The sequence below is a fragment of the Hyperolius riggenbachi genome, chromosome 3 (assembly GCF_040937935.1).
Source record: "Hyperolius riggenbachi isolate aHypRig1 chromosome 3, aHypRig1.pri, whole genome shotgun sequence".
NCBI lineage: Eukaryota > Metazoa > Chordata > Amphibia > Anura > Hyperoliidae > Hyperolius > Hyperolius riggenbachi.
Window position 1 is genome coordinate 63,319,882 of NC_090648.1, and position 12,550 is coordinate 63,332,431.

General features: G+C 49.2%; 1 protein-coding gene across 2 annotated transcripts in view; it reads left to right on the plus strand.

Annotated features, from left to right (window-relative positions):
- The window catches only part of WDR83 (WD repeat domain 83), a 39,954-nt gene that overhangs the window by 14,248 nt on the left and 13,156 nt on the right, over positions 1-12,550 (plus strand). For both annotated transcript variants that reach the window (XM_068274212.1, XM_068274213.1), the window contains exons 4-8: positions 2,579-2,684; positions 4,769-4,817; positions 5,297-5,423; positions 7,209-7,276; positions 12,152-12,260. In XM_068274212.1, coding sequence (XP_068130313.1) covers positions 2,579-2,684; positions 4,769-4,817; positions 5,297-5,423; positions 7,209-7,276; positions 12,152-12,260 — 459 coding nt within the window. The remainder of the gene's footprint in view (positions 1-2,578; positions 2,685-4,768; positions 4,818-5,296; positions 5,424-7,208; positions 7,277-12,151; positions 12,261-12,550) is intronic.

The following is a 12,550-nucleotide window of genomic DNA, read 5'->3' on the forward strand; positions in this document are numbered from 1 at the left end:
CTACACCTATATACATATCAGAGAAGCAATACTGACAATTCCCCATTGTATCCAGACTAAAGACCCGTACAAATGCTGGATTAAAGTGGACCTTAACTCTTGCACAGGAATCGGGACACAAGGAAAATAGAGAAATGCACCCTGTATGTATTTAGAGTTTTTAGCATCTGTGACTAAATACAATTAAATATCACATGTGATGATCACAGAGCAAGGCCCCCATCTGAATTGGGGCCGCACAGCTTCCCTGTAGCCTCGCGAACCTGCCTGCTAATGTACAATAGCACAAAGCTTGCGGCTCCGGCTTACTGCACATTCGCGGGCGAGCTCAGTCGGCTATTGCACGGTCATGTACACAGAAGAGGAGCTGCACGGCCCCGATCTGATTAGCGACAATACATTGTTGCTAAACTTCTGGGGTGGAGGGGGGGCGGCGGCCTGAGTACCCTAGTACACTTGAAAGGTTATTATGCTGTTGCGTATCTGTGTTATTAGAGCAGAGAAGAAGTTCTGAGCTCAGGTCCACTTTAAACTAGGCTGTGGCTGCTAATAACCTCTGCCTCTGCATGTATAACAGCAGCTCTCAAGACTGGTTTTTAGAGTGGATGTATTACTGCGTTTGACCACCAGATGGCATAACTAACAAAACAGACTGTAAGCTGAGGCTCGATTTTTCTTAACTTCTTGCATATTCCGTTTACCCTGTACTCCTCTCATTTCTGATGCCCAGTATAATTCTTTATTTTGTGTTGGTGTGTATGTCATTAGCAGTATTTTCCCTGTGACGGTCTCTATTAGCGTATCACTTTACAGAGCCATCTGCGATGTCCTTTTAGCTTCACACCGGTGTCTCGGTAAAGCCGATCCGAGGGGATTAAATGCTTTGCGGACAGGAAAAGCGGCTCCTGTGTCTAATCCGTGGGATGTGCAGCGTTGCACTTTCTGATATATGGCTGGAAATTCTCAGTCTACCTGTGTATTCATTAAAACCATTAGGTTAAGGGAATGTGCAGCATTCTTTTTTTTTTATATATATTTATTATTTTTTAAATCCTATTTTTTAAATTCCCTTCCCCCGAAAAAAGATCGCCAAGCTAGTGATAACCTGCTTGTCGCTAGCCTGCTTTGTTAATGTGAGGCTGTCAGTCAGCCTCCTCTGCATCGCCCCCTGGATAACATGTTCCCCTGCCGCTCCCTGCCTCTGTTAGCTTCCTCCAATAGGAAGCCAAGCCGCAACCCAGGAGTACTTCCTGGGTCGTGGGCCCAGTACTTCCTGGGTCGCGGCTTGGCTTCCTATTGGAGGAAGCTAATGGCAGGGGAGCATCTTATTGAGGGGGCGATGCAGAGAAGGCTGACTGACAGCCTCACATAAACAAAGCAGGCTAGCGACATGCAGATTATCACTAGCTTGGCGATCTTTTCAGGGGGGGGGGGCAGCAGAGCCATGGGGGGCTGGCTGCTGCGATAGAACAACACAGAGGCATGTCATTGTGCACACGACATGCCTCTGGGTCCTATTAGGATTTCAATATGCAGCCTCGGGTTCTCTTTAATTGCATATTTCCAGCTACAGAAATTGGGAGTGATTGTTTGCGGTGTGTAAAGGCTACAATGAAATAGCCCAGCCTCACCTGTCTGTTGGCCCGCCTCTTGTCTCCGGCGTCACCGCAGGCTCCTGTACCACAGCGTGTCCTGACGTCTCCACGTGCACCGGTGTCACGTGTTACAGGTGCTCGTGGTAACGCCGGACACAGGAGTAGCCGAAGAGTCACGCCGGTGTGACAGGTGAGTCTTCAACACTTACCACGGCCACGAGGAAGGCACATCACCGGCTCACACCCGATCGAGCCCTTGCGACTGAGATTTTCTGCCATACCCAATCGATCCTTTGGGACGCAAATCGTTCGAAAGATTGGTGACCATGTTGCGGCACCAATTTTCTTATTCAATAAAATTATCGCATGGAGAGGTCGATCAGCACAAAAAATTGATAGGTGGGGCACCCTCACATTTTCCTCCCTCCCAGTGTGGCTTCCCTGGTGGTTTACTGGTCCCTGCCATGTGCTCCCTCAGCACCGGTATATTCAGAGTTGCGGCACTGTCATGCTTTTCCCACCTCCTCAGGGCTCCAGCGATATCCATCCTTTACATGGTGCACTCGCTCTCTGCCCATCTCATTCTCATGTTACGTGTAAACACACAAAATGCGGGTGGAGAACCAGGCAGCAGAGCAAGTGCCCGTTGTATTAGATGAACATCATTGGAGGTAGGAGAAGCAGGACTACTGCTGTGCTGCTACTCTGCATAGACTGGTGAATCACGCTGCATGGGGGAGGGGGGGGGGCTTCTGGTGCTGGGCCAGCTGCAATATAAACTGTCGTTTGCCCTCGCGGACCAAATGTTTTTACTGTGCAGGCCACAGTTCTGCACCCCTGATCTATACTGACCTTTTTGGACATGTAACATGTTTGTAAAGTATCTGTGCAGCGCTATGAAATATGTATAAAGTATAAATCAACAATGATCATCTGACCACTCTGTATTGCATGGTTATGACTGCAGTGTGTGTTTCCTACAGGTCATGTGACAACAGCCAGCTGTGTTCCTGCAGTTCAGACAAAACCGTGATTCTCTGGGATGTGGCGCAAGGACTTGTGGTCAGGAAATTTCGTGGCCATGCTGGGGTGAGTGCCCAAGCAGCTTTTGTATCTATTTCCTTTTTGTAACAGGCAATCTCTATTCTTAGTTGTGACATTGCTGTGAACTTCCTAAAAAGAGTGAATGGTTGTAAGTTTTCTTGGGAGCTTTGACAGTTTCCCGCGTCCTTTTAGCATAAGAGCCACAGAAACAGCTATGAAAGCTTTATACAGAAAGAAAAGATGGCCCTGAAGCTCAAAACCACCTACCTTGAACACACCAGGGAGTCAACCAGCATACCCCCGGATCCCGCAAAGGTGTATGGTCAATGGAATTAGCAAGCTGGGTCTTCACCTAGATTTTGCAATTATAGCTTAATCTATTAGTGGCAACATAGCCACAAACAGCACAACGTTTCTGCATGCAGACCTTTGCCAAATTTTGCATTCTATTTTGCATTCAATTTATCTAGATTAGGGTTTAGTGCAAAGTTTGCATCTGATTTGTATTCAAGGTGTGTATTTATAGAGGAACTCCAGTGAAAATAATGTAATAAAAAAGTGCTTCATTTTTAAAATAATTATGTATAAATGATTGTCAGTGTTTGCCCATTGTAAAATCGTTCCTCTCCCTGATTTACATTCTATCATTTATCACATGGCGATGTTTTTACTGCTGGCAGGTGATGTCAGTGGAAGTAGCTGCTGCTTGCTTGTTTGGCAGTTGGAAACAGCTGTAAACACCTGTTATTTCCCACAATGCAACAAGGCCCACAGACAGGAAACTGTCAGGACCATGGTCCTGACAGTTTCCTGTGGGAGGGGTTTCACCACAATATCAGCCATACAGAGCCCCCTGATGATCCGTTTGTGAAAAGGAATAGATTTCTCATGGGAAAGGGGGCATCAGCTACTGATTGGGATAAAGTTCAATTCTTGGTTACGGTTTCTATCTAGGTGGTGGGGGGCGTTGCACACTTCTGTTGGTTTAATTTCAGTTGCAGCCTGATAAGGAGAGTCATTATTCCTGTTCTGCGGAGACCTCCGCCAGCCCCCCAGCCATCAATTAGGCCACGGCTGCCAAGATGTGGGGCAATGCAGATGGGGCTGGGCGATGCCTCAGCAGAACTTGGAAAAAATCTACCACAGCTGCATTTCTGAGGAGGACAGAGCACTCTCATGGGTGAATTACTTACCTGAATCAGGCTGCAACAAATAAATGTTTTTTTCTTTAAAGGTTATTATGCTGTTGCTTATCTTTTAGAGCAGAGAGGAAGTTCTGAGTTCAGGTCCGCTTTAAGGGCTCGTTCACACTGGGGTCATTTATGCCCTTTTTTTTTCAAGCGCAGACTATTTTGAAAATCGCCCTAAAAACGGTTGTGCAATGATTCCCTATGAGAGAGCTCACAGCTGAGAGGTTCGTTTCTGATCAGATCAGCAAAGCGCTGCCTGTAACATTTTGGAGGCAATTTTGCATCAATGGAAGGTATAGGAAAACCGCAAACACTCACAAAATCACTTTGTGCAGCAATTCCGTGAGCGCTTTTTTTTTTCTTTCTTTTAGCATAAATACATTGTATTTATTCTTTTCTGGGTCAAACGGTTCACTTCCTGACTTGCGTCAGGGACTGAATTATAAAACGCTCTGGAAAAGCGCGTAGAAAAGCATTTTTACCCGAAACGCAACACGCAGTGGAGCGCCGAGAGGGGGGAAAAGCGCACAAAAATGCAAAACGCTTGTGTTTTCAGTTTTAGGTGTGAATGAGGCCTCAAGGGCACATGAAGTGAGAGCAAATATAGAGGAATACTGACATAATTGCATAATTTTAAATAATACCAGTTGCCTGGCAGCCCTGCTGATCCTCTGCCTCTAATACTTTCAGCCATAGACCCTGAACAAGCATGCAGCAGATCAGGTTTAGCTGCTTACTTGTTCCAGGGGTGTGACTCAGACAGTACAGCAGCCAGAGACCAGCAGGGCTGCCAGGCAACCAGTATTGTTTAAAAGGAAATAAATATGTCAGCCTCCAAATCCCTCTCACTTCAGGTTCCTTTTATTACAACAGCTGGCAATGCCTTCCTTCTGTTCTTCATTCTGATCTCCATCGTCCTCTGCATTTCCTCTATTGCAGAAAGTGAATTGTGTGCAGTTCAATGAGGAGTCTACAGTGATCATATCAGGTGAGTGTAAACACCTTCCAGTGATCATGACCAGGGGTGTAACTGGACTTTAATAGGGCCCCCCTGCAAAAATGATAGCAGGATGTCCCCTTGTTCCCTAACCCCATGCAGGTCACATCATCGGAAGCTGGCGAATGGCAGCAGAGAGTGTTCTGCTGTAAAGCAGCGTATGGAAGCAGGGAAAGAAAAGTCACATGCTCCTGCACGTTTTTTTTTTTTTTTATTTTGTTTTTTTTTGTGAGCGAACAGGGAGGGTTTTTTTTTTGCTAATTGGCTGAACTTGTGGTTGGGGAGAGGGAGGAGGAGGGGCCCGCCTGCGATGGCAGGGGTCGCAGGGGCGATAGTTACTCCCATGATCATGACATCTACCCGCCCCCTTTATAGGTGCACAGCTCAGATGTGTGTCATTTCTCATTCCTTGTCTTCCACTCCCCCTTGCCCTACTTGCTGCGGTGTAATGTCTTCTCTTGGCCTCTCAGGCTCTATAGACTCTTCTATAAGATGCTGGGACTGTCGCTCTCGTAAGCCAGAAGCCATACAGATCATGGATGAAGCCAAAGATGGGATCTCCAGTGTCAAAGTGTCCGATCATGAGATTCTAGCTGGGTAAGTGATGCTTTCTCACATGACTCCCGATGTCCTTCAGTGAGAGGGGAACATAGCTCCTCCTGTCTGTGTCACCCTGTGGTGGGAGGGACAGACCCCATGTCACATAGCTCCGCCTGTCTGTGTCGCCCTGCGGTGGGAGGGACAGACTCCATCTCACATAGCTCCTCCTGTCTGTGTCACCCTGTGGTGGGAGGGACAGACCCCATGTCACATAGCTCCGCCTGTCTGTATTACCCTGTGGTGGGAGGGACAGACTCCATGTCACATAGCTCCTCCTGTCTGTGTCACCCTGTGGTGGGAGGGACAGACCCCATGTCACATAGCTCCGCATGTCTGTGTCGCCCTGCGGTGGGAGGGACAGACTCCATCTCACATAGCTCCTCCTGTCTGTGTCACCCTGTGGTGGGAGGGACAGACCCCATGTCACATAGCTCCGCCTGTCTGTATTACCCTGTGGTGGGAGGGACAGACTCCATGTCACATAGCTCCTCCTGTCTGTGTCACCCTGTGGTGGGAGGGACAGACCCCATGTCACATAGCTCCGCCTGTCTGTATTACCCTGTGGTGGGAGGGACAGACTCCATGTCACATAGCTCCTCCTGTCTGTGTCACCCTGTGGTGGGAGGGACAGACCCCATGTCACATAGCTCCTCCTGTCTGTGGCACCCTGTGGTGGGAGGGACAGACCCCATGTCACATAGCTCCGCCTGTCTGTATTACCCTGTGGTGGGAGGGGCAGACTCCATGTCACATAGCTCCGCCTGTCTGTATTACCCTGTGGTGGGAGGGGCAGACTCCATGTCACATAGCTCCTCCTGTCTGTGTCACCCTGTGATGGGAGGGACAAACTCCATGTCACATAGCTCCACCTATCTGTGTCACCCTGTGGTGGGAGGGGCAGACTCCATGTCACATAGCTCCTCCTGTCTGTGGCACCCTGTGGTGGGAGGGACAGACCCCATGTCACATAGCTCCTCCTGTCTGTGTCACCCTGTGATGGGAGGGACAGACTCCATGTCACATAGCTCCACCTATCTGTGTCACCCTGTGATGAGAGGGACAGACTCCATGTCACATAGCTCCTCCTGTCTGTGTCACCCTGTGGTGGGAGGGACAGACTCCATGTCACATAGCTCCTCCTGTCTGTGGCACCCTGTGGTGGGAGGGACAGACCCCATGTCGCATAGCTCCGCCTGTCTGTATTACCCTGTGGTGGGAGGGGCAGACTCCATGTCACATAGCTCCTCCTGTCTGTGGCACCCTGTGGTGGGAGGGACAGACCCCATGTCACATAGCTCCACCTATCTGTGTCACCCTGTGGTGGGAGGGACAGACCCCATGTCGCATAGCTCCGCCTGTCTGTATTACCCTGTGGTGGGAGGGGCAGACTCCATGTCACATAGCTCCTCCTGTCTGTGGCACCCTGTGGTGGGAGGGACAGACCCCATGTCACATAGCTCCACCTATCTGTGTCACCCTGTGATGGGAGGGACAGACTCCATGTCAAATAGCTCCTCCTGTCTGTGTCACCCTGTGGTGGGAGGGACAGATTCCATGTCACATAGTTCCGCCTGTCTGTGTCACCCTGTGGGGGGAGGGACAGACTCCATGTCGCATAGACACTGCCTCGTGTCTGTGTAATTCATTAGAACACTCTGCTGTGTTGCCAGTCTCTGCCAGTTGCTAGTCTGTTGTTTGTGTTGCATTTCCTGCAGTCCAGCAGCTCATGCCATTGTGTTGCACACACCAGGGACTCACAGCCTATTGTCTTTGTCTTTGCAGCTCTGTAGATGGGCACCTGCGTCGCTATGACCTCCGGAAGGGAGAGATGTGCGCAGATTATGTTGGCAGTAAGTTCCTGTGAATGCCATTCATTATCTGGTGTGTCTGATGCAGAGAACAGTCACATGCTGTTACATCACAGGCTCTGTGTTTGTGCATCTTCATAATGCAGAGGCGTAGCTAGGATTTTCGGCGCCCGGGGACAAAGACCATCTCAGTGCGCCCCCAGCCCCCACCCTTCCACCCACAGGTGGTTGTGCGGCATGTAAAGCGGGCATGGTCATGCAGATTGTGGGTGTGGTCATGGGTGGAGCTAAATGTACATTGTCCATCTGCACAACAGCAGGCTCCATATACAGTACAATCCCTTTATAGTGAATTTCAAGGGACGGGGCCAAGTAGTTTACTATATCAGAAATGTACTGTATTTGGCATATATTGTAAATTTTTGGGACCCAGGGACTGAGATAACTATATGAGGATAGGTCATACATTGTATAGTCATGCAGGTACATGATTGGGAACTGAGGACTGAGTTTACTACTGTTTATCAGGATTGGTCATACATTAAAAACATCATGACTGTCACAGTGGATCAGATCTTTGAGATTCCCGACGACTCCGGGGAAAGTACCGCGATCGCTTGACTTCCCATTCCCATTCACACTGGATGTGTAACATTACACATACCCGCCGCCAGAAGATGGATTGCTGAACACTCGTGTGAAGGGGGACGTCGCTGGATCCATCTTCCTCTGGTGAGTACTTATGAGTATTTAGCTTAAAGGAGTCATCAGGCAAGTTAATAGAAAATAAGTGGTACTTACCGGGGGCTTCCTCCAGCCCCAAGCTCCCAGGACGTCCCTCGCCGCAGCTCTGCCCGCAGCCGTTCGCCGCAGGTCCGTCCCGGTCCCCGGCGATGACGTCAGAGAGACCTCCAGGTCGCTCTGTACTGCGCCTGCGCAGCCCGCTCCGGCCCATGTGGCGGTGATTGACAGCACCGCTCGCGCAGGTGCAGTACAGAGCGACCTGGAAGTCGCTCTGACGTCATCGCCGGGGACCGGGACGGACCTGCGGTGAACGGCTGCGGGCAGAGCTGCGGCGAGGGACGTCCTGGGAGCTTGGGGCTGGAGGAAGCCCCCGGTAAGTACCACTTATTTTCTATTCACTTGCCTGATGACTCCTTTAAAGAGAACCTGAAGCGAGGGGGATATGGAGGCTGCCATATTTATTTCCTATTAAGCAATACCAGTTTCTTGGCTGTCCTGCTGATCCTCTGTGTCTAATACTTTTAGCCATTGACCCTGAACAAGCATGCAGCAGATCATGTGTTTCTGACATTGTCAGATGATCTGACAAGATTAGCTGCATGCTTGTTTCTGGTGTGATTCAGACACTACTGCAGCCAAATAGATCAGCCAGGCAACTGGTATTGTTTAAAAGTAAATAAATATGGCAGCCTCCATATACTTCTTGCTTCAGGTTCCCTTTAAGCAGGATATATATAAGGGCAGCACGGTGGCAGAGTGGTTAGCACTCTCGCCTTGCAGTGCTGGACCCCCATCTTCGAATCCCAGCCAGATCAACATCTGCAAGGAGTTTGTATGTTCTCCCCATGTCTGTGTGGGTTTCATGCAGGTACTCTGATTTCCTCCCACCTCCCAAAACATACAGATAAGTTAATTGGCTTCCCCCTAATGCTGGGTACACACGATGCGATTTCCCGCTCGATCAGCGGGATCGATTATTTCCGACATGTTCGATTGGGTTTCGATCGATACAGCCGTCGATTTTGCATACTTAACATGCAAAATCGATGGCTGTATCGATCGAAACGCGAATGAACATGTCTGAAATAATCGATCCCGCTGATCAAGCGGGAAATCGCATCGTGTGTACCCAGCATAAAATTGCCCCTACACTAGACGATACATACAGAGACATATGGCAATGGTAGGGATTAGATTGTGAGCACCTCTTATGCTGAACATACACGGTTCGAGACTGTCCTTATCAATTGAGCCGCTGATGGCTCGATTGATAATATCCGACAGGTCCGATGACCCGCCAAATAGATTTCCCGCTCGATCCCCGTGGGCGGACAATCGAGCGGCTGATAAGGAGCGCAGGCGGGGACGAGCAAGGAATCAAGCCGCTGGCTCGATACCGGCGCATTATCGTGCCGTGTATGCCCAGCATTAGGGACAGTTAGGTGACGGTATACTCTGTGCAGCTATGCTTAAGAGGCCGGCGCTATATAAACACTAACACACGCACGCACGCACGCACGCACGCACGCACGCACGCACGCACGCACACACACACACACACACACACACACACACACACACACAGTCAAACTCGAACAGCAAGCAGATTAAACATAGTGCAATTAGATTGCATATAAAGGAACACAGGAACACAATGACAATGTTTACACCGTAGGTCACACATAATTAATCAATTTACTGCCCTGATAATGCCTCCCCATGAGTCCTCTCACCAGTCACAGGGTCAGGGCTTTGGGAGATAAGCGTCCAGTGTGCTGATGCTGGCTTCCCGGGAGAGGTGTGCAGAGCCTGTCTCACACGCACAGCAGGCTAGTCTGTGTGGCTGCAGGAGGAGAGGAGAACTGACAGCTCTTCAGTCTAGCAGCAGCCCCAGCCTCACCCATCCTCGTCCGGTCCCCATAGCTGGCTCCTTTCTGCTGCTTGAAATGTTGCTGCCGCCCTTCTACTACTTCCTCCCCTCACCAGCGTGACCCAATCATCACGCAGCACAACAGAGGGGAGGGGGTTGAAAGAGGAAGCAGCGTGTAGCTGTTGTTGGGCTCAGGCTGAGGCTGTCCGTATAGAGGATCGGGTATTAATTGATTCTCCACACAGCAGCAGCTGATGAGCGCCCTCAAGTCCCAGCGCCCCGGGGCATTTGTACCCCTCGTCCCCCCCATAGCTACGCGTCTGTCATAATGAGCTGGTACTCGCTTCTATTGTATCATGCAGTCTGACTATTATCAGTGTATAGATACTCGGTATACCATTATACAGTGCAGTGTGACTATTATCAGTGTATAGATGCTCAGTATACCATTATACAGTGCAGTGTGACCATTATCAGTGTATAGATACTCAGTATACCATTATACAGAGCAGTCTGACCATTATCAGTGTATAGATACTCAGTATATCCTTATACATGGCAGTGTGACCATTATCAGTGTATAGATACTCAGTATATCATTATACAGTGCAGTGTGACCATTATCAGTGTATAGATACTCAGTATACCATTATACAGTGCAGTGTGACCATTATCAGTGTATAAATACTCAGTATATCATTATACAGAGCAGTGTGACCGTTATCAGTGTATAAATACTCAGTATATCATTATACAGTGCAGTGTGACTGTTATCAGTGTATAGATACTCGGTATATGATTATACAGTGCAGTATGACCATTATCAGTGTATAGATACTCAGTATACCATTATACAGTGCAGTCTGACTATTTCAGTGTATAGATCAGGGGCCAGGAACCTTTTTGGCTGAGAGAGCCATTAATGCCACATATTTTAAAATGTAATTCCATGAGAGCCATACAATATGTTTGAAAACTGGGCAGTAGGGCTCAAGTTCTTGTTGCCATGGTGATATGTATACAGTTGATCCGCCGGGCAGCAGAATTGTCAGGCACGTCTTCAGCTTCTTTTGTCTAGTTTCATCAACATCAGCAATTTCCCTAAGAGCCAGAGAGGAGAAATACCGACTAACAGCTTGTACGATTATCTAGTGTATATATCCTATGTCTCACCTACAAATCTAAGTCCTGCCCGATGTACATCTCTGACCTGCTCAGCAAATACGCATCTAGCTGCCCACTTCACTTCAACGACCTCCTCCTAACCACCCCACGCATCTTGCTTTCCCATGCACAACTACAAGACTTTACTAGAGCTGCCTCCATCCTGTGGAACTTTCTCCCACTACCCATACTTTCCCCATCCTTCAGCACCTTTAAAGAGATCCCGAGGTGGTTTCTAAGAATGAAATCAGCACACAGAGGCTGGATCTGCCTATACAGCCCAGCCTCTGTTGCTATCCCAATCCCCCCTAAGTTCCCCCTGCGCTCTGCTATGCTTTCATAAATCACAGCCGCGCTGTCGACACGCAGCGGGCTATGTTTACCTCTGTACTGTCACTCTCGCCGCTCCCCCCCGCCTCCTGCATATCTCCGGTCCCCACCCGCGTATCTTCCCTCCAATCAGCGGGGAGGGATGGGACGCGGGCGGGGACCAGAGCTATGCAGGAGGCGGGGGAGCGGCGAGAGTGACCCTACATAGGTAAACACAGCCCGCTGCGGCGCACTGCGTGTCGATAGCGCGGCTGTGATTTATGGGGGCATAGCAGAGCGCAGGGGGAACTTAGGGGGGATTGAGATAGCAACAGAGGCTGCGCAATATAGGCAGACCCAGCCTCTGTGTGCTGATTCCATCCTTAGAACCCCACCCTGGGTTCTCTTTAAACAAGCCCTCAAAACTCACCTCTTCAAGAAGGCCTACCCCGCCTCACTGATGCCCTCTTTTTGCTGAAAAACTCTCTATGTAGCCCTGTTCCTATCACATCACCCTCCCCTTCCTTTAGATGGTAAGCCTTTGGCAGGGCCCTCCCTCCTTGAGTATCCTACCTGATTGTGCATCCTGCTCACAGAATAATGTGAACTTTATATTACTGGCACTACCACTCCATATATGTATGATCTGGCATTGTGTGTCTTACTGCCCATTACCTGTATTGTGTTGTGTGTCGTTATCACTGTGTGTAACGTTTATTTATTGTCCAGCGCCGCGTAATAAGTTACTGCTATATAAATCCAATAATAGTGGATCCTTGGTATATCATTCTGCAGTTCAGTGTGACTATTATCAGCGATCTTTCTTGCAGGCCCCATTACATGTGTGAGCTTCAGCCAGGACTCGCAGTGTCTTTTGGCGTCATCGTTGGACTCCTCCCTCCGCCTCATCGATAAGGATTCAGGAGAGCTATTAGGAGAGTAAGTGGAAGGTGCTGGGAATGGGCCTGGTTAGGGGAACCATGATGGTGGCAGCTGCACCTTTACATGGTGGGTTACATGTGACTGGATAGTGTACTAGTTAAGCACTCTGCCTCTGACACAGGAGACCAGGGTTTGAATCTTGGCTCTTCCTAATCAGTAAGCCAGCACCTATTCAGTAAGGAGACCTTGGGCAATACTCCCTAACACTGCTACTGCCCATAGAGCGCGCCCTAGTGGCTGCAGCTCTGGCGCTTTGAGTACACCAGGAGAAATGTGCAATATAAATG